Source organism: Salvelinus namaycush, chromosome 35 (genome assembly GCF_016432855.1).
Source record: "Salvelinus namaycush isolate Seneca chromosome 35, SaNama_1.0, whole genome shotgun sequence".
In the NCBI taxonomy this organism is placed as follows: domain Eukaryota; kingdom Metazoa; phylum Chordata; class Actinopteri; order Salmoniformes; family Salmonidae; genus Salvelinus; species Salvelinus namaycush.
In genome coordinates, this window is record NC_052341.1 from 16,879,792 (window position 1) to 16,902,901 (window position 23,110).

At 41.8% G+C, this 23,110-nt stretch overlaps 1 protein-coding gene across 2 annotated transcripts in view; it reads left to right on the forward strand.

The window, feature by feature from the left end:
- Positions 1-21,349, forward strand: part of phactr2 (phosphatase and actin regulator 2) — a 59,251-nt gene extending 37,902 nt beyond the window's left edge. For both annotated transcript variants that reach the window (XM_038975269.1, XM_038975268.1), the window contains exons 3-12: positions 480-554; positions 1,062-1,202; positions 8,200-8,743; positions 10,117-10,298; positions 10,779-10,935; positions 11,197-11,252; positions 13,571-13,632; positions 17,768-17,905; positions 18,583-18,659; positions 18,828-21,349. In XM_038975269.1, coding sequence (XP_038831197.1) covers positions 480-554; positions 1,062-1,202; positions 8,200-8,743; positions 10,117-10,298; positions 10,779-10,935; positions 11,197-11,252; positions 13,571-13,632; positions 17,768-17,905; positions 18,583-18,659; positions 18,828-18,843 — 1,448 coding nt within the window. In that variant the 3' untranslated portion in view covers positions 18,844-21,349. The remainder of the gene's footprint in view (positions 1-479; positions 555-1,061; positions 1,203-8,199; positions 8,744-10,116; positions 10,299-10,778; positions 10,936-11,196; positions 11,253-13,570; positions 13,633-17,767; positions 17,906-18,582; positions 18,660-18,827) is intronic.
- Positions 21,350-23,110: the final 1,761 nt, after the last annotated feature.

Here is a 23,110-nt window from a genome sequence, read left to right on the forward strand (position 1 = left end):
ACTGTATATAGACTTTTTCTATTGTATTATTGACTGCATGTTTGTTTATTCCATGTGTAACTCTGTGTTGTTGCTTGTGTCGCACTGCTTTGATTTATCTTGGCTAGGTCGCGGTTGTAAATGAGAACTTGTTCTCAACTAGCCTACCTGGTTAGTAAAGGTGAAATAAAAAAATAAAAAAACATGATAGAGAATCGGAGTTCCATAAAGCCTTCGAGGGATCATAATTTACATATTTAATGGGCTTACTTTCCCGACTGCATCATGGAACCATTTCCCTACGCTGTTCGTCTTTCACATGGCCTGTTGTAATTGATTCCTCTGTGTAATTGTTTCTGTACTTTTATTTAATCCCTAACTTAATGTGTGTGGTGGGGGGGGTACAGTGGGTAATATCCTCCCATGTCATTGCAAAAGGCATAGAATTAATGACTGCATCTGGTCAATGATTAACAACTCTGCCATGCTCATCTCCATAGTTCTGGAGAGGAAAATCTCCACGAGGCAAAGTCGAGAGGAGCTGATAAGACGAGGCGTTCTCATTCCCGATCAAGGTGAGTTATGGTGGGAAAATGTATGAAATCTAACAGTGTGCTTGCTGAGCGTTCCATTTGTTTATTATAGTAGAAGTCCCGCCCCACACCGCCCCAAATATATTGAGTAGAAGTCCCGCCCCAAACCCCCGTTTTCCTCTACGTCATCAGGGAGTGGAATACTCCCTGATGTTAGCTGTTGCTACGATGGGGAAGAAACCCAAACTGCAGTTCCATCTAAGTTGTTTGTGTCCTCCTGGTACACTGTACGTAAGTCCCCTCCCACGCATTGTTAAACGCCAATGTAACATTACCTCAAATCTGCGTCAAGGAAGACAAATGTAATTTTGTTCTTAGGGGAGCTAATCTAATGGTAAATGTCTCGAGACGGAAGCCTCCTTTCTTCTTACATTCCTTGTGTGTACTGTATAATTAATGGATGTAGTAAAATAGCTGTCAGTTAAATGTCAGCTAAAATGTACCCCATTCGCACCCCCTGCTAACTCTTAAATGTTTCATTTGCACCAGAGGAGCCAGTGAACTCTGAGAATCTAAATGGCCATGCAACGCCTAGTGTGGGGTCTGATGAGGTCAAAGTTGACATGGAGTCTCTGCAAACACCTTTGGAGGAGAAGACAGAAGGGTCGGAGAATGCTGAGGACAAAGCAGGTATACTGGAATGCTTTTAACATGTTTGTCTGCAAGCAGGCCAAAGCTAAATGAAATGGCATGGTCTAAATCCATTCGGTGAGCTCCAATTGAATAATGTGTCCACTAGCGCTTCCTATTTTGGCTTTGACCTCCAAGCAGGAGTCTGCAATAAACCATCCACTAATGGTCAATATCACCCTTTTAGACCTGCAGGAGTATTGCCATCTGAAGCTTTTTAAGTGTTGTGGGGGTTCCTCAATTCAATTTTTCAAATCCCATATCCATTAACACGTCTCCATTGCTGTTGATCTTTTAGCAGTAGCCCCTGACCGATAGGCATAATGTTGCACACTCCAGCAGAATGTATCCAGATACACCTATGTTAAATCCCCTTGACAGTCAGATAGGGAAACGAAAGAGCAGAAATCCCCTATTCTTAAGCCCTGCAGACAAAAGGAGGCTGTCACTTCTGCAATGATCAAAGGCCCTCAGTACTCTACTGAGCATAACAATGTGGGCCTCTATTGAACCACTGGAGCCAGAGCTCTGGCCTCTTCAGATCAATAGTAAGCCAATCTACTGCTGGGGTGGCAGGTAGCCTAGTGGTTAGAGCGTTGGGACCGTAACCGAAAGGTTGCTAGATCGAATCCCCAAGCTGACAAGGTAAAAATCTTTCATTCTGCCCCTGAACAAGGCAGTTAACCCACTGTTCCTAGGCCGTCATAGTAAATAAGAATTTGTTTTTAACTGACTTGCCTAGTTAAATAAAATAAATAAATAATACTGCTGCCCACTTAATACTGCTGACCAAAGACAAATTGGGATGACTAGCTAGATCTCTCTCCAACAACATATTCAGAGTGGTTCAGCTGGTCAGGAAGACCCGCACTGGTCTCAGTTCATTATGGAGCCATTTTGCACCCTGTCAGGGCAGATACCCAGACAATGCCTCATCTAAAGTGCCCGGGCACTGAGGGCTCTGCCTGGCAATAATCTGTTGCTTTATTGAAGGAGCTTGGTCGTGATAGCTCAGATGAGAAGAATGTAAAGAGAAATGATCCTACTCTATAAGATACACTTTATTAGTCCATACTAGATGGACATTTGTCCTCTGCTTTTTTCCCCCAACCCTTCCGAGATAGATAGATGGATACTGTACTGTGTATATAGTACCAGTACCATTCAAAAGTTTGGACACACCCACTCATTAAAGGGTTTTTCTTTATTTGTACTATTTTCTACATTGTAGAATAATAGTGAAGACATCAAAACTATGAAATAACACATATGGAATCATGTAATAACCAAAAAAGGTTTAAACAAATCAAAAGATATTTGAGATTCTTCAAAGTAGCCACCCTTTGCCTTGATGACAGATTTGCACACTCTTGGCATTCTCTTAACCAGCTTAAACTGGAATTCTTTCCCAACAGTCTTGAAGGAGTTCCCACATATGCTGAGCACTTGTTGGTTGTTTTTCCTTCACTCTGCGGTCCAACTCATCCCAACCCATCTCAATTGGGTTGAGGTCGGGTGATTGTGGAGGCCAGGTCATCTGATTCAGCACTCCATCACTCTCCTTCATGGTCATATAGCCCTTACACAGCCTGTAAGTGTGTTGGGTCATTTTCCTGTTGAAAAACAAATGATAGTTCCACAAAGCTCAAACCAGATGGGATGGTGTATTGCTGCAGAATGCTGTGGTAGCCCTGCTGGTTAAGTGTGTCTTGAAATTCTAAATAAATCACTGACTGTTTCACCAGCAAAGCACCATCACAACACCTTCACGGTGGGAAACCACACATGCGGAGATCATCCGCTCACCTACTCTGCGTCTCACAAAGACACGGCGGTTGTTACCAAAAATCTCAAATTCGGACTCATCAGACCAAAGGACAGATTTACACCGGTCTAATGTCCATTGTTCATGTTTCTTGGCCCAAGCAAATCTCTTCTTCTTATTGGTGTCCTTTAGTAGTAGTTACTTTGCAGCAATTCGACCATGAAGGCCTGATTCACACAGTGTCCTCTGAACAGTTGATGTTGAGATGTGTCTGTAACTTGAACTCTGTGAAGCATTTATTTGGGCTGCAATTTCTGAGGCTGGTAACTCTAATGAACTTATCCTCTGCTGCAAAAGTAACTCTGGGTCTTCCTTTCCTGTGGCGGTCCTCATGAGAGCCAGTTTCATCATAGCACTTGATGGTTTTTGCGACTGCACTTGAAGAAACTTTAAAAGTTATTGACATTTTCCAGATTGACTGACCTTCATGTCTTAAAGTAACGATGGACTGTCATTTCTCTTTGCTTATTTGAGCTGTTCTTGCCATAATATGGACTTTGTCTTTTACCAAATAGGGCTGTCTTCTGTATACCGCCGTTACCTTGTCACAACACATCTGATTGGCTGAAACGCATTAAGGAAAGAAATTCCATAAAATAACTTTTAAGAAGGCACACCTGTTAATTTAAATGTATTCCAGGTAACTACCTCATGAAGCTGGTTGAGTGAATGCCAAGAGTGTGCAAAGCTGTCGTCAAGGCAAAGGGTGGCTACTTTGAAGAAAATATATTTTGATTTGTTTAACTTCTTTCTTTTTATTTATTAATTTTTTACTTAACTTTTTTGGTAACTACATGATTCCATACGTGTTATTTCATAGTTTTGATGTCTTCACTATTATTCTACAATGTAGAAAATATTAAGAATAAAGAAAAACCCTGGAATGAGTAGGGGTGTCCAAACTTTTGACTGGTACTGTATATATTTTATACAGTGGGGCAAAAAAGTATTTAGTCAGCCACCAATTGTGCAAGTTCTCCCACTTAAAAAGATGAGAGAGGCCTGTAATTTTCATCATAGGTACACTTCAACTATGACAGACAAAATGAGAAAAGAAAATCCAGAAAATCACATTGTAGGATTTTTAATGAATTTATTTGCAAATTATGGTGGAAAATAATAAATAAATCCCACTTTTTAAGTGGGAGAACTTGCACAATTGGTGGCTGACTAAATACTTTTTTGCCCCACTGTATATACAGTTGAAGTCGGAAGTTTACATACACTTAAATTGGAGTCATTAAATCCTGTTTTTCAACCACTCCACAAATTTCTTGTTAAACTATAGTTTTGGCAAGTCAGTTAGGACATCTACTTTGTGCATGACACAAGTAATTTTTCCAACAATTGTTTACAGACAGATTATTTCACTTATAATTCACTGTATCACAATTCCAGTGGGTCAGAAGTTTACGTCCACTAAGTTGACTGTGCCTTTAAACAGCTTAGAAAATTCCAGAAAATGATGTCATGGCTTTAGAAGCTTCTGATAGGCTAATTGACATAATTTGAGTCAATTGTAGGTGTATCTGTGGATGTATTTCAAGGCCTACCTTCAAACTCAGTGCCTCTTTGCTTGACATCATGGGAAAATCAAAAGAAATCAGCCAAGACCTCAGAAAAAAAACTGTAGACCTCCACAAGTCGGGTTCATCCTTGGGAGCAATTTGCCATGAAACTGAAATTGCTATGAAACTGAAGATCTCGTACAACCCTGTGTACTACTCCCTTCACAAAACAGCGCAAACTGTCTCTAACCAGAATAGAAAGAGGAGTGTAAGGCCCCGGTGCACAACTGAGCAAGAGGACAAGTACATTAGAGTGTCTAGTTTGAGAAACAGACACCTCACAAGTCCTCAACTGGCAGCTTCATTAAATAGTACCCACAAAACACCAGTCTCAACATCAACAGTGAAGAGGGGACTCTGGGATGCTCTGATCCACCTCTTTGATCCACCTCTATGCAGACAACACCATTCTGTATACTTCTGGCCCTTCTTTGGACACTGTGTTAATTAACTAACCTCCAGACGAACTTCAATGCCATACAACTTTCCTTCCGTGGCCTCCAATTGCTCTTAAATGCAGGTATAACTAAATGCATGCTCTTCAACCGATCACTGCCCACACCTGCCTGCCCGCCCAGCATCACTACTCTGGACGGTTCTGACTTAGAATATGTGGACAACTACAAATACCTAGGTGTCTGGTAAGACTGTAAACTCTCCTTCCAGACTCACATTAAGCATCTCCATTCCAAAATTAAATCTAGAATCAGCTTCCTATTTTGCAACAAAGCATCCTTCACTCATGCTTCCAAACACACCCTTGTAAAACTGACTATCCTACCGATCCTTGACTTCGGTGATGTCATTTACAAAATAGCCTCCAACACTACTCAGCAAATTGGATGCAGTCTATCACAGTGCCATCTGTTTTGTCACCAAAGCCCCATATACTACCAACCACTGCGAACTGTATGCTCTCGTTGGCTGGCCCTCGCTTCATATTTGTTTCCAAACCCACTGGCTCCAGGTCATCTATAAATCTTTGCTAGGTAAAGCCCCGCCTTATCTCAGCTCACTGGTTACCATAGCACCACCTACCCGTAGCGCGCGCTCCAGCATGTATATTTCACTGGTCACCCCCAAAGCCATTTCCTCTTTTGGCCGCCTTTCCTTCCAGTTCTCTGCTGCCAATGACTGGAACGAACTGCAAAAATCACTGAAGCTGGAGACTCATATCTCCCTCAGTAGCTTTAAGCACCAGCTGTCAGAGCAGCTCACAGATCACTGCACCTGTACATAGCCCATCTGTGAATAGCCCATCCAACTACCTCATCCCCATACTGTTATCTATTTCATTTATTTTTGCTCCTTTGCACCCCAGTATCTCTACTTGCACACTCACCTTCTGCACATCTATCACTCCAGTGTTTAATTGCTATATTGTAATTATTTTGCCACTATGGCCTATTTATTGCCTTACCTCCGGTATCCTACCTCATTTGCACACACTGTATATAGACTTTTTCTATTGTATTATTGACTGCATGTTTGTTTATTCCACGTGTAACTCTGTGTTGTTGCTTGTGTCGCACTGCTTTGATTTATCTTGGCTAGGTCGCGGTTGTAAATGAGAACTTGTTCTCAACTAGCCTACCTGGTTAAATAAAGGTGAAATAAAATAAATAAAAATACAAACATACATACCTTGTATCATACAGGGCGCAACGAGTTTTAATCAGTCATGGAAATAAAAGTGATGAAAAAAGAGTGCTAAAAAGAAGATGGAGAACAAGATACTGGAGTTTTGGTGCCGGTGCAGCCAACTAGTGCTATATTGTCAAAACAATACGATATATCATCTAAAATAATATCCCGATATGTAAATGTATTAACAAACAAACAAAAAGATTCTCCCATCACTATAATACACATTAGGTTGGAGGTCATGTCTGTTAGACTTCGCTTCCTACCTTAGATATGCACATGATGGAGCCACTTTCCGTTCCCGACTTTTACGAGTATTAGCTAGACAAATCTTTCTACATGGTCCCACCCTTGTGTTTGTCTCTCCCTGACTCCCTCCCTCTGGGTTTGGTAAATTACAGGAGAGATTGCTCTGCTCCCCCCTCTACCTCTCTTAGTAAGGAATGAAATCAAAGCTACTCCAAAAGGAAACCAGGCCAGAACGCGGGAGGCTAAAAAACATCCCACCACCGCCCCTCCCAAATCAGCTGGTGGGGCTACAGCAGGGCGCAGGGACGGGACCGCTGGTGTTAAAAAGCTGCCCAAAAGCACAGGCAAGCAAGCTTCCGCTCTGCCACCCAAACAAAACCCTCGAAACAATTACATTGGGAACGGTGAGTATCAGTGGCACTGGTTGGTTGGGAGAGAACCCTGTTGGCATGGATAATGTACCCGTCTTCGCATGTGGAAGGCCTCCCACCGTCCATCAGTCCATCCCTCCTTGTTCCCCTTCAGGATTGAATGGTAGGGTAAGTTAGTCTCGTGTGGCTCAGTTGGTAGAGCATGGCGCTTGCAACGCCAGGGTTGTGGGTTCGTTTCCCACGGGGGACCAGTACAAAAAAAAAAAAAGTATGAATGTATGTACTTGTAAGTCGCTCTGGATAAGAGCGTCTGCTAAATGACTTAAATGTAAATGTAGTGTCCATGCTAGAAGGCTAGGGATTTACAGTAGTTGAAAGTTTAATTGTTCTTGTTGTGAAACAGGAAGTGAGGAGAGTGTGTACAGAGAGTTGCTTGCAGAGACTTCTCCATTTTCAGACAGCATAGCACTACAATAAGATACGCTGTGTACTGTGTCCCATCTTTGTTCCCCTGCCTGCCTGCCTGCCTCCGAGGGTTTCTGAAAACCCTTGCTTTTTTTTGTCTTTGGTGCATGATTATCTGGTTCATGGATTGTTTGGTTTCCCAGGGCGATGTGGCCATGTCTGTGTGTGTGCCAGCGTCCGTGCATGTGACTTGTTTGACCCCACTGGAGTAAACTGCACTACCCAGGGACAATTGTGTTGATTGTAATGGGCATGCCTAACTTGGTATTTTATGAGTTTCTTAGAAGAAATGCCAGATTTTGGGCTCTTGATATTTCTGTTTCTGTTTAATATCCATTGTTATCCTCTGCCTATAATAATTTTGAGTGCACATTGTTCTCTTGTTGAGTGTCAGTAGTTTATTTGGTTTTGAATAGCTTTTGTATATCTGCCAAATGGCTTATCCACATTACGACCCCTTTCACAGCCACTAATAATATTTGACTCTTAGACCCTGGCCATGACCCCACTCTATGAAGGTGTCTCAGGGAGAGTTGGGATATGCAAAAAAATGAATGCTTATAATACACACTTGTACATGTGTGAAATAGGACAAATATAAGCACCAACCAAATAATAATAATTATTTTACTCTTCTTATTCTGTCACATGACCCCCAACATTCTATAGAAGTAATATGTGTTTTTTGTCAGGGACAATGCATCATTGATTGTTAATGTGTCAGACTTAGACAAAAGGCTCATGATCATCTGTAGTGCCTGGGCAGGCCATTTGACATGAAGGCACTAACAAAAGCGCATAAAACGCTACAGGACATCAGACAGTTTTTGCCGTTGTGTTTAACATAAATCTAATGAAGTTTCCTCTCCTCTCAGCCAAATCCTCTCATCCTAAGAAAACTGGAGGCACATCCAAGAGCACGGCCCAGTCCTCATCCTCCTCATCGTCCACACCGCATACCACAAAGACCTCCAAGGACAGGCCTGCCAACCCAACTGGGACAGAGAAGACAAACAAGCGCGTCCTCCAACTAGTAACTGACCCTTCCAGCTTCTCTGGAGCTCCCAAGGCCTCCCCAGAGACAGACAGCCTTTCTGGGGAGAGACGGGTCCCGGGCCCTGGGGATGGGCATGGGAACCAGGGGTGCAAGGAGGAGCCCTCTTCTGGCCCAGAGGGCAGGCCTGCTGCTCAGGATGACTCCTCTCTGACTGGAATGGATAAAGACAATGCCTTAGGAGCCAGTCCTCAGGACCCTGGAGAAAAGGCCCCTCTGGTCAACAACGCCACTGAGGACACTTTCTTCACCGAGTCTCATAGCGAGAGCTCCATGGAGGAAGCCCTGGGGACTGGGGAAGATGGAGGTGGTGACCGTGGGCAACAGTCGGGGGACGCAGACCATGAGTTAGAGAAACGTCAGTGGTATGTATCGATACTGCAACACAGATCTATAGGCTTCTAATGCAGAAAAACCCTATGGGAAGACCTGGGTCAAACACACTTTAAAGTATTTAAGATATGTGAGGTACACTTGATGTAGCTTGAATTCTGCACTTTTGGGACTGTTCCATTGAACCAGGCCAATTAAATCAAGTATTTGAAAATAGTTGAGTTATATATTTGACCCAGGTTGGAATTAAACGTCTCCTCCAAACTGAAGAAAATAAAATGTCGTCTTACATCATAATTGCTGTCATGAAACTTTAGAATGAAATCTGGTGGTATTGTTGGGAAAGCTCTTTAACGCAATCATGATTCCCAAAATAGTACAGTATGCTTTAGAAAACTCCATTGAATGCATGGTGTAATTCTTACTGCATGTGTAGTGTAAATCGATTTGAAAAGTTTCAACTGTATTACATGATGTGGCAATGTTGTTCGTCATCCTCAGTGTTTTGCAGCTTGAGATGGTTAGCATTGGGAGTCACACAGTACTGCAGAAAATGGCACAGCAGTGTGAAAAGCTATCCTGTGTGGGAACATAATTATGATAGGTTTTGCTTTACTGGATTATTTCCCACTGGTATTGCACTTGGTCATGTGTTCAACAGTAAGGTCATCACAAAGGTCAAAGTCTATAAATGTACAAAACTCTACCTTATAGTCACTACCACTCACAGTATGCATTCTAAAAGCTGTTGTTCTTAGTTTTCAACCTTCACATTTTACTATGTGCTGTATTCTTAGATGGCTCCTCATTGCCGAAGTACTGTTCTGATGATGAACGGCACCACAGCTTGAGTTCAAAGCCCAGAAAATGCTGTAAATATTTTAGCAGCATCAGCAGCCTTGTTTACCATTTACCGCTACCTGGATTCAGTATTGTCATAATTCATAATGGCTGCTGTGTAATAGGGAGTAACCTATTTCAGCCCTCTATTTAAACATTTGGTGGTGTGGCAAATGGTTGTCTCTCTCTCTCTCTCACACACACACACACGTCTGAGTCAGCATAGATGTCATAAATGGCTTTCATAGCCCTGAGCTGAACTGGTTTAACTTGAATTGGGACAGTAAGTCACAGAGCTCTGTCTGTGTTATAGGCCTTAAACCATTTGGAAAGATGATAGTTTACATGACTTGCATGATACCAGATTCATGAGGAAAAGACTGTTGGGAAAGTAAAGGCCTGTTTTCACCAACGTTTTTGGTCTATATACCCTTCATTAGAGTTTGTATATCGACATTTTCCATTATGCAACAAGGAAAACAATGGACATGATAAATAAATCAGAAGACAAGATAAATCAATCAGGTAAGAATGGTTTATCAGGGTTTTGATGATGTGACTCCAGGCCTACCAATGGGATTGGAGAGAAGAAGCTCCACAGTGTTAACCTGCAGAGCCCAGAGGTTACAGTCATCCCAGACAGCATTACGGAGTCTGACTACCAGTCCACAGTCAGCGACTCCGACTCAGATGGGCCCATCCTCTACCGAGACGAAGACGAGGATGAGGAGGACGAGTATACCACAAGTAAGGAATCCGTCACAGATATAGAAGCTTAAAGCTCATTGTAGTCAGCATGTGTTAAATGTCTGTCTGTCCAGCCTTTGCAACAAATTAGTCCGTAGCCACTCGTGCACTAGAAACAAGGACTAGAAACAAAAACAAAATAAAAGGACTACAAACAAGGACTAGAAACAAAAACAAAATAAAAGGACTACAAACAAGGACTAGAAACAAAAACAAAATAAAAGGACTACAAACAAGGACTAGAAACAATGAAAACAACCTTGATAACAATCTCACTTATTGTGTTTCCACACTCTTTATTGGTGGTTTTATATGTACTACTTGACTTATATTTTATATTTACTGCACAGCACACATTCCTATAAAGCCGTACTCTTGTCCTCTAACTCAGCCCATTTTAAGACTCTCTGGGGGCAGCTGCATGGCGTAGGCTGGAGGAAGGGACTAGCTAGATTTTCATGATTATTATTGGTTTTGTAGGCTCCCTAGCCAGTAAGATCCGCCGCAGGGACACCCTGGCCATCAAACTGGGCAACCGGCCCAGCAAGAGAGAGCTGGAGGAGAAGAACATCCTGCCTCGCACCTCTGAGACCGAGAGGCAGGAACTCCGGCAACAGATTCACTCCAAGCTAGTGAGGTACAGAGTACACCAATGGAGTCATGCGCACACACACACACACACACACACACACACACACGCATTGTGTGTATTTAAGATTGTATTTAATCTGAAATAACTGTTCTGGTGTGAAATTTCCGAAAACTTGGTAGCACTAAAATCCTCTTTCATCCAAGGGACTTAAGATGATCTTAGTGCTACAAAGCTTTTGGGGAACTCACCCCTGTTCCCAAATCACTGAGGCATTGTCTCGTTTCATTCTCCCTCTGTCCCTCACAGACGACTTAGTCAGAGGCCCAGCACTGAGGAACTGGAGCAGAGGAACATTCTGAAACGTGAGTGACGACAGACATATGCCACCACAAACAGACAGCACCACATTGGCCCCAGTCAGACAACCCCTTAGTACTGTACAAGACATTTCCCCCACACAAGGTCTGTTTGTCTTCTGGCTTTGGTCATGTGTGTTTTTCAGATTATATACTGAACAAAAATATAAACGTAACAGTCAAATCTCTGAAATTGTTACTTGAGTTACAGTTCATATAAGGAAATCAGTCAATTTAAATAAAAAAAATTAGGCCCTAATCTATGGATTTCACGACTTGGAATACAGATATACATCTGTTGGTCACCGATACCTTTAAAAAAACAGATAGGGGCGTGGATCAGAAAACTAGTCAGTATCTGGTGTGAGCATAATTTGCCTCATGCAGTGCGAAACATCTCCTTCGCATAGTTGATCAGGCTGTTGATTGTGGGCTGTGGAATGTTGTCCCACTCCTCTTCAATGGCTGTGCGAAGTTTCTGGATATTGGCGGGATCTGGAACACGCTGTCGTACACGTCGATCCAGAGCATCCCAAACGTGCTCAATGGATGACATGTCTGGTGAGTATGCAGGCCATGGAAGAACTGGGACATTTTCAGCTTCCAGGAATTGTGTACAGATCCTTGTGACATGGGGCCGTGGATTATAATGCTGAAACATGAGGTGATGGTGGCGGATGAATGGCACGACAATGGACCTCCAGGATCTCGTCACGGTATCTCTGTGCATTCAAATTTCCATCGATTTTAAAATGTAATTGTGTTTGTTGTCCATAGTTTATGCCTACCCATACCATAACCCCACCGCCACCACGGGCCACTTTTTTTACAACGTTGACATTAGCAAACCACTCGCCCACAAGAAGCCATACACGTGGTCTGCGGTTCTCTACAACAATGTTGGAGGCAGCTTATGGTAGAGAAATTAACATTCAATTATCTGGCAACAGCTCTGGTGGACATTCCTGCAGTCAGCATGCAAATTGCACACTCCCTCAAAACTTGAGACATCTGTGGCATTGTGTAGTGTGACAAATATGCATATTTTAGAGTGGCCTTTTATTGTCCCCAGCACAAGGTGCACCGGTGTCATGATCATGCTGTTTAATCAGATTCTTGATATGCCACACCTGTCAGGGGGATGGATTATCTTGGCAAAGACCAACACTTTATATGTTGCGTTTATTTTTGTTCAGTGTTGATAGTTCAGTTCCACATGACCTAAAGAGCTGATGACTTTATCCCATTCAGTCAAAGGTTGATGCTAGACCAGTTACGATTTCATAAGGATACGGTGTATGTGAATAAATTAGCCCTGCTGGAATCCAAGACAAAGGTGAAGTTGTTCTCCTGGCTTGGACAGCTGTGCATCAAGGTCTAATGGTGCATTGATGTGGGGGGAGGCCAGTTATCGACTGATGGCTCATCTACTTGCCCAGTTTATTGGTTAGTAAATCAATTTTGTGAAACACATTACGCCAGATTGAGCATGACCAGTGAAGAATTAACATTTCTAAGAGAATAACATCTTGAGCTCTTATCGTGCCAGACAATGTTTTACATTTTTGGGTCAGAGAAGGTCAGGATAAAAGTCAATAGGAATGTGTTATTTATGTTTACCTGGTCATTCTCTCTATCTCCTAGAAGTTAACTTTGTTCTAAGCAAATCAAACTTAATCTAAAGTGCATCGGAACACACTTTACAAAAAAAAAGGACTACCATTTGATCAACAGGCTTAAAACATGTTCCTGTAATACAGTCAATGCTCACGTGGAGACTTCCTGTCTATTAAACAGGAAGCAGTGAAAGAAGGGGCCATTTTGTTGTTGTAATCTTGCTGGGGTGTTACTGCATTATTTATGAGATCGTTGTGGTGGAATCATAATGCATGAGGCTAAGAGGGAGAGGGCAGTTAACTGACTGTTGCCTTATTGAAAGCAGATGGCAAAGGTTGCACGCCTCCCAGGGACTCTATGCACATCTGTCACACACTCAACAACTACCTGTTGAAGAATATAACACAGGTCTACATTGTGCTCTGGTTTAAAGAGTTGACTATATATGGTTAAGAAAATACGACTCCAAATCAAAGTTTGTCAGATGTTTTCAGACCTCAAAAGCAGACTGTTGAGATAAGTCCATGTTTCAGGCCATCTGTTTTTGTAGATGCAGCCATATGGCATGTTCCAAAATCAATGGGAAAGATGAGCACTGTATCATTTCCAGACTTTCTATTAACCACATTGCTTAATTAATAATCACTATAATGGGCAGTGAAGTACCACCTTAGCCTACTTACAACTTATTTTTAATTTCACTGCAGAGACGAATGAAGCTGATAAACATGAAGCCATACAAGAGATTAAAAGAAGACTCTCCCGAAAGGTACTGTCATTTATACTTTATTTAGGCACACCAATATTAGGCTTGCTGAATGTCTGCATCTCATTAGACATAAAATTAATGTAATGACTCGTGTTGATACAGTGCATTCGAAAAGTATTCAGGCCCCTTGATTTTTTCCACATTTTGTTACGTTACAGCCTTATTCTAAAATGTATTAAATAGGTTTTTTTTGCTCCTCATCAATCTACATACAATACCCCATAATAACAAAGACAACGTTTGACATTTTTGCACATGAATAAATAAATAAAATAATAATAATGAAATGTCACATTTACAAAAGTATTCAGACCCTTTACTCAGTACTTTTTTGAAGCACCTTTGGCAGCGATTACAGCCTCGAGTCTTCATGGGTATGACGCTACAAGCTTGGCGCAACCTGAATTTGGGGAGTTTCTCCCATTCTTCACTGCAGATCCTCTCAAGCTCTGTCAGGTTGGATGGGGAGTGTCGCTGCACAGCTATTTTCAGGTCTCTCCAGAGATGTTCGGGCTCTGGCTGAGCCACTCAAGGACATTCAGAGACTTGTCCTGAAGCTACTCCTGTGTTGTCTTGGCTGTGTGCTTAGGGTCGTTGTCCTGTTGGAAGGTGAACCTTGGCCCATGTCTGAGGTCCTGAGCGCTCTGGAGCAGGTTTTCATCAAGGGTCTCTCTGTACTTTGCTCGGTTAATCTTTCCATCTATCCTGACTAGTCTCCCAGTCCCTGACGCTGAAAAACATCCACACAGCATGATGCTGCCACCACCATGCTTCACCGTAGGGATGGTGCCAGGTTTCGTCCAGACATGACGCTTGGCATTCAGGCCAAAGAGTTAAATCTTGGTTTCATCAAACCAGAGAATCTTACATTTACATTACATTTAAGTCATTTAGCAGACGCTCTTATCCAGAGCGACTTACATTTAACCTTTTTTTATTTTTTATTTAACTAGGCAAGTCAGTTAAGAACAAACTCTTATTTTTTTTTTTCAATGACGGCCTAGGAACAGTGGGTTAACTGCCTTGTTCAGGGGCAGAACGACAGATTTGTACCTTGTCAGCTCGGGGATTTGAACTTGCAACCTTTCGGTTACTAGCCCAATGCTCTAACCACTAGGCTACCCTGCCGCCCCGTCTTGTTTCTCATGGTCTGAGAGTCTTTAGGTGACTTTTGGCAAACTCCAAGCGGGCAGTCATGCACTTTTTACTGAGGAGTGGCTTCCGTCTGGCCACACTACCATAAAGGCCTGATTGGTAGAGTGCTGCAGAGATGGTTGTCCTTCTAGAAGATTCTCTAATCTTCACAGAGGAACTCCGGAGCCATGTCAGAATGACCATTGGGTTCTTGGTCAACTCCCTTCTCCCCCGATTGTTCAGTTTGGCCGGGTGGCCAGCTCTAGGAAGAGTCTTGGTGGTGGCAAACTTCTTCCATTTAAGAATTATGGACGCCACTGTGTTCTTGGGGACCCAATTGTTTTGGTACCCTTCCCCAGATCTGTGCCTCGACACAATCCTGTCTCGGAGCTCTACGGACAATTCCTTCGACCTCATGGCTTGGTTTTTGCTCTGACATGAACTGTCAACTGTGGGACCTTTTATATACAGTTGAAGTCGGAAGTTTACATATACATTTAAACTCAGTTTTTCACAATTCCTGACATTTAATCCTAGTAAAAATTCCCTGTCTTAGGTCAGTTAGGATCACCACTTTATTTTAGGAATGTGAAAATGTCAGAATAATAGTAGAGAGAATGATTTATGTCAGCTTTTATTTCTTTCATCACATTCCCAGTGGGTCAAAAGTTTACATACACTCAATTAGTATTTGGTAGCATTGCCTTTTAACTTGTTTAACTTGGGTCAAACTTTTCGGGTAGCCTTCCACAAGCTTCCCACAATAAGTTGGGTGAATTTTGGCCCATTCCTCCTGACAGAGCTGGTGGAACTGAGTCAGGTTTGTAGGCCTCCTTGCTCGCACACGCTTTTTCAGTTTTGCCCACAAATTTTCTATAGGATTGAGGTCAGGGTTTTGTGATGGCCACTCCAATACCTTGACTTTGTTGTCCTTAAGCCATTTTGCCATAACTTTGGAAGTATGCTTGGGGTTGTCCATTCTCCATTTGGAAGACCCATTTGCGACCAAGCTTTAACTTCCTGACTGATGTCTTGAGATGTTGCTTCAATATATCCACATAATTTTCCTGCCTCATGATGCAATCTATTTTGTGAAATGCACCTGTCCCTCCTGCAGCAAAGCACCCCCACAACATGATGCTGCCACCCCTGTGCTTCAAGGTTGAGATGGTGTTCTCCAAACATAACAATGGTCATTATGGCCAAATAGTTATATTTTTGTTTCATCAGACCGGAGGACATTTCTCCAAAAAGTACAATCTTTGTCCCCATGTGCAGTTGCAAACCGTAGTCTGGCTTTTTTATGTCGGTTTTGGAGCAGTGGCTTCTTCCTTGCTGAGCGGCCTTTCAGGTTATGTCGATATAGGACTCTTTCACTGTGGATATAGATACTTTTGTACCTGTTTCCTCCAGCATCTTCACAGGGTCCTTTGCTGTTATTCTGGGATTGATTTGCACTTTTCACACCAAAGTACGTTCATCTCTAGGAGACAGAACGCGCCTCCTTCCTGAGCGGTATGATGGCTGCGTGTTCCCATGGTGTTTATACTTGCGTACTATTGTTTGTACAGATGAACGTGGTACCTTCAGGCGTTTGGAAATTGCTCCCAAGGATGAACCAGACTTGTGGAGGTCCACAGTTTTTTTTCTGAGGTTTTGGCTGATTTCTTTTGATTTTCCCATGATGTCAAGCAAAGAGGCACTGCGTTTGAAGGTAGGCCTTGAAATACATCCACAGGTACACCTCCATTTGACTCAAATGATGTCAATTAGCCTATCAGAAGCTTCTAAAGCCATGACATCATTTTCTGGAATTTTACAAGCTGTTTAAAGGCACAGTCAACTTAGTGTATGTAAACTTCTGACCCACTGGAATTGTGATACAGTGAATTATAAGTGAAATAATCTGTCTGTAAACAATTGTTGGAAAAATTACTTGTGTCATGTACAAAGTAGATGTTCTAACCGACTTGCCAAAACTATAGTTTGTTAGAGTGGTTGGAGTGGTTGAAGTGGAGTGGTTGAAAACGAGTTTTAATGACTCCAACCTAAGTGTATGTAAACTTCCAACTTCAACTGTTGACAGGTGTGTGCCTTTCCAAATCATGTCCAATCAATTGAATTTACCACATCTCAAGAATGATCAATGGAAACAGGATGCACCTGAGCTCAATTTCGAGTCGTAGGGCAAAGGGTCTGAATACTTTTGTATGTAAGGTATTTCTGTTTATTCGTTTTTATAAATGTGCAAACATTTCTAAAAACCTGTTTTCACTTTGTCATTATAAGGTATTGTGTGTAGATTGGGGGGGGGGGGGGGGATGATTTAATCAATTGTAGAACAAGGCTGTAATGTAACAAATTTTGGAAAAAGTCAATGAGTCTGAATACTTTCCGAATGCACTGTATATTTGGTACACAGATCCATCTGGTGGACACAGCTGGAACTGATATAACTGGAACCAAACACGTCAAACTCATGTAGACTGAATATATGGACTGAACTCAATATAATGAATTACCAAACAATGTCTTGATTTCTGAATTACCAAACACATTTCTAACTCATTTGTTCCTTGTTAATTAGTTGACTTTTTTTTGTTTTTTGACGATGTAAAATTCAGCAATCGTATGACTCAGTTGCCACAGTGCATACTGTAGGGCATTCCAACTCTGTGTGAGCAGCATGCCTCAAAGTGTAGCATCAGGCTGCTTTGAAATTCCTCAGATTGCTCGCCCCCAGTGGTGGTAGGGAGGGAAGAGGGGATTGGGAAGAGGGGATTGGCCAGGGTTAGGCCAACGAGGCTTGACCTCAGCTATATTGAGAACCGGAGTCTAGTTCCAAACTGTGCTCCCGTATGGCACCGTGGAAGCAGTTAAACTTTCCCCACAACTCTCTACCCATCTTCTCCCGGGCCCCAAATGTTTTATCTACAAGTCCCAATTTACAGTTGTCAATCACTGGTTACTTGTGTGTGTGTGTGTGTGTGTGTGTGTGTAGCTGAGTGTGAGGCCCACAGTAGCAGAGCTGGTGGCTCGGCGGATTCTGCGCTTCAATGAGTATGTGGAGTGCACAGATGCTAAGGACTATGACCGCCGTGCAGACAAACCCTGGACCAGGCTCACTCCAGCTGACAAAGTGGGTCCCAGACTCCTACTGTATAATGTTATTGCAAGAGAACCTAAAATACATGACATTCATAATGTGATTAAATACTTGGAATAAGACAGGTTATAAAAAGGTGTAATTAAAAAACGTTTTGTTAGAATTTCATTCCTCATGCATACCACATACTGGCCAGCAACTGAACCATACTCTAAATACATTATTCACAAATAATAATAATGATTTATCATTTAAAGCTGCAATATGTAACTTTTTGGGTAACCTGACCAAATTCACATAGAAATGTGAGTTATAGATATGTCATTCTCATTGAAAGTGATGTTGAATGTGTGCTATTTCTGTTTTTTTGATTTTGCACCTTTTACTTTCAGTTTTGTACACTAGCTTCAAACAGCTGAAAATACAATATTTTGGGTTATTGAAAATATATTTCACAGGGGTCTAGATTGTACAATGATTCTCTACACTATGCATTTCTTGTTTTGTCACAAACTGAAGTTAGGCAAATTATTCTAATTTTAGCAACCAGGAAATGGCGGAGCGATTTCTGCATATTGCATCTTTAATCTTCAGTTATATGAAACATGTTTACCTGTCTGAAAGTATTGATGTTCTGACTTTTTTTTTTTTTTTTTTTAGTTCTTCTTTGTAGATGAAGACTTTGATCTTGAATGTTTATATTCCCTCAGGCTGCTATCCGTAAAGAACTGAATGAGTTCAAAAGCAAAGAGATGGAAGTTCATGAAGAGAGCAAGCAATTCACCAGGTAATGGCAACTTTGACCTTATTGACCCCCAGCCATTATACTACATTATGTTATGAGTCATACAAGATAATAAACTGCTGTTTTGATTTAGTACTAGTATGCAGTTTACTATAATAGGTAGACTGCCGCTCTGAACCAACAGCATCTGTTTTCCCTGTGCCTTGGCAGGTTCCATCGGCCCTGAGGTGTCTATTTCTCCAGTGGGGGTCCTGGTCAGCTGCCGGCCCTGCCTGAGGGCTCTTTCTTCCCGCTGCCCTGTGTCCCGCTGTGGGCTTCCCCGAAGCCTGGAGCCTAGATGCCCCTAGGCACAGACACATGGACAATGTCCCCTGGGGCAAACCGGTCTCCAGCTATAGAGATCAATGACATTGGGCCACACCTGGTTACACAGACCAGACTGAGCTTTAGTGTTGTGTGGAAAGATACAGAGAGAGAGAGTGGCCAATATCCATCCAGAGAATGTGAATGGGCCGAGCCCATGCCCATTCACAGTCTTTACACACCATGAAGAAAAAAAACTGTTGCACTTTGTAACACAGCGCTGATTGAATTACCCACATACTGTACCTGTTGGCTTCCCCTAATGCCCCCTAACAAGCTTTGACCAAGTCCCTGTGGAAGGGAAATGGTTTTGCAACTATGGCGATGTTGTAGGTTAGGCAAGTCCAGCCAAGGGTAACGGTAATCAAATCAATACAGCATAAACGGTGCAATTAAATGCTTACTTGCGAGCTTCCTCAACAGTGCAATGAAAAATATAAACAAATCAAAAAGTTAAACACATAGTCATAAGCTTAACGTAATGTAAGTGCATGGAAAGTAGTGTTTAAGAAAGAATGGTCACTTTTACTGCCATGTGGTTTTGATGGTGGAAATGAAGGTGATTTAGGTTTTGTTTTAAGGGGTGATTGTTCATGCTGATCTTAAAGTGGCTGGGACTACATGAATTGTGCCTAGATACTAAGCATTATGTATCATTACTATATGTGTCATGCTTTTTGGAACTGTAAGTTACCATTATTGAGCATATCTTTATGGGGACAGAGCAGAGGGGACCCTTTTGATTGGTGTAGGCAATTCTTTGCAAATTCCCCTCTATCTGCAAGTCAACCAGTGAGTTTCCAAATTTAGAGCACGTTCAGACAAAATTGGTCTGCTTTTGATTGGTTGAGCTGTTCGTAATGGATGGTCTGTGTAGTTTGAAAGGATGTGGTAAATGTTAGCATTTTACAGACCCAGATAAATCCATCAGGAGCTTTTTTCCTGATCATAAAATGTCTTCTGTAAAGCATTTCTTTGACATATCTGTGATCAGGTGCACCAATCCATCAGAATTTATATTCATTTCAGACTGCTAAGGGCAGGTGTAGAATATGGGAGGAGAACCACCGTATTCATGTCCATTTCTTTCTCGTTCTATAGATTTTTTGTAAAAAAATGTATATCTGATGCATGATCACAACATTACTGCCAATTACCTGATAGATTTTTACATTGATGTGATGAACAGGACAATTTTCATAGTTTCTTTTTAAACCCACCCCAATCTCGATTGATGGCGCTATGTGCTGTTCATATGTGAGTACTGTATCTTTGAATTATGTCATGTACATAATAGTAATGTATATGCAGTTATTGTCACTCCCATATTTATCATGCATATAGGTCTATATGTGCATCATATGCCTCTAAATGTCTTTATTTTTCAGTTGTTGATCACATTACTGTAGATACCATTTATGCGAAACATCAACGGTGTATGCTCAGGAGGAAGATGCCATAACCCTTCAGTATTAGCTACATAGACTGAAAGTGACCCCATGGCCACTGAATTGGTGTCACATGTTGACTTAGACATCCATTAGGATGTCATGTATATTGATGAAAATACACACTGTATGTCTCACCGTCATTGTGTATTGGTTTGTATGAGATACCTTTTTTTCGTACTGCTTCTGTGATCATTGTGCACAATGGTTTTAAAGTGGCCAGGATCCAAATGTTGTAGAAGTGTGTTTGTGTTGAAAATCATCTGTGCAGTGGAAAGTAATGTGTCTGCCTGGCCTGAGCCCACCGTGCAGTCAACTGTGAAGCCATTGAGTGGGTCAATTAAAAGCTGAGCAGGAGGGGGTGCACTCGGTCTCAGTGGCATATTGTCTTTCTATCTGGTCCTTGGCCATTGATCCCAGTTGAGAAGGGATAGTCCAAAGCACCTCTGTGGATCTAGGCAGCATCAAGTGCCAAAAGTAAAATGTTCAGTCTCTTAGAAGGGTCAAACTTACAGGCAGGACTGCACACTTGACCAAAGACTACACATCTCAAGTAATATTCTTTGTCATATTTTGAAGCAGTGTATCTCTGTGCTGTAAATATATGTAGCTAATATGTGTGTGGAAGATACTTTATGTGAATGTCTATTGAAGTGGAATGGGTTACTTTAGAGCCGTTTGTTTGACACCTGCTAAACTCACATTTTATGCAAACACACAGATGGTTTAAAAGTTGCTTAAATGTCTTAACATTTTACTAGAAGTAAGACAGATGCAGCATGTCAATTTGTATCACTTTCCATTGGGTTACATCAACACAACTCACATGGATGGGGGTTTATTGGTTTCAGTTTGTAGGTTAATGCAGGAGTTGCAGTCAAACCGACATTGCTTGTCAGTGGAGGCTGCTGAGGGGAGAACGGCTCATAATAATGGCAGGAACGGAGGGAATGGAATGGCATCAAACACCTAGAAACCATGTTTTTGATGTACTTGATACCATTCCCGATTCCGCTCCCATCATTACCTTGTGGTGCCACCAACCTCCTACTTACATTTGTGCACATTTTTGTGATATTGGCCATTGGTTTCACAGGCTCAGCAATATGACATGATATCATACGGTACACAGCGAGGCGACTTCCTGTTTACAGCCATGAACAACAATGGAGTGTGTGAGCTTGTTTTGCACAGCCGGGGGAAGCCGAACCATGTAACCAAAGGTAGAGTTTGCTGTTGTAATCAATTGCTGTAGAGTCGGGGTTAGGGTTAGGGTCTCAGACAGCACCATGACACTGTTCCATTTGTCTCTGATTCAAATGGCTATTAACGTTTGTTAATCTGAAGTGCTAACTCCGCCCACCCGGGCAACAGCCAAGGGACCGGGCCTTGCAAAACAAGCTCGCTCGATTATAAATCTGCCAAAATTGCTTCTATTGGCTGTTTCCAAATTGTGCCCTCCTTTGCGGCATGCCTACACTGGGAAGAGCCAATAGTAGTAATAGTAATACATGGGATTTATATAGCGCTTTCCAATGGTAGAAACTAAAACAATGCCAGACTAACAACAGGAAGAAACATGAAACAAAGAGAAGGGGGTAGGGCTTGAAGGTAGGAAAATAATGGGGCGGCTAAGGTAGATTGATCAGTCACTAGCCCTGTTTATACCTGGTGCTAACATGTGTCCTTTGTCCTAATCTTGTCCACATTCTGATTGTGCCCGTATATTTAGACAGGTGTAGACAATTTAAAATACTTATTGTGTTCAGATCTTATAAGTGTAAACTGAAATGATCAGCACAATATCTGGATGAAGGACACATGTAAGAACTAGGTATAAACAGGGCTAGTGATGAGTATATTTTGGGGATCTCGTCCTTTGAAAAAGGAGTGGCAGACTTGGCAGATTCGTTATTGACATCTTTAAGCAGGAAGTTGCCTAGTTATTAAAGGTTAAATAAAAAAAATATAGAAAGTTGCCCCGCTGTGTGGGATGATGTCATACTGATGAGTACACTGTAATCAATGGAGCAGTCTAGCCAGTAAGGGACATAACATATTGTACACCCTCACCTTGAAATATTGAAACTCAAAACAGCGTAGCCTTCTATCATCAGAGGCGCCAGGCCTGTAATAGAAGATTTAAATAATATTTACAGTGTTTTTCTCAAGTCTTGTTTACTCCCCTTCTCCTGAAATGTCCACAGTTTGTTCAGGTGGCGATCAAGTGAAATGAAATATATCAAAAAATGGTGTCCTGGCTTGATAATTTGATGTATTGTAAGAATTATTTCACAACTATAGAAAGTTTTAATTTACCTCCTAGACCTAAACTATGCATTGACCTTGACGTTTCGTGGTCATTTAACGCTCTTCTAATCATATCTGGAACACAGTGTAGCTACTATTATAACTCATAATTATATATCACAGACCTAGGGTTGCAAAATTCTGGTAATTTTCCCAAAAATCTCAGGTTTTACAGAAATCCTGGTTGGAATATTCCAGATTTTCTGGTATACAGTCCACATACGTTGACTAATAGTTATACAAATGCAATGCGTCCCACTCTCATTGAAGTTGATAATGCCAGGCGTTACATCCATGTTTCAATTGTCTCCAAGGGTTAAGAATCCTTCTTAGGGGGTGCTATTTGCACTTTGTAATAATTTCGTTCCCAAA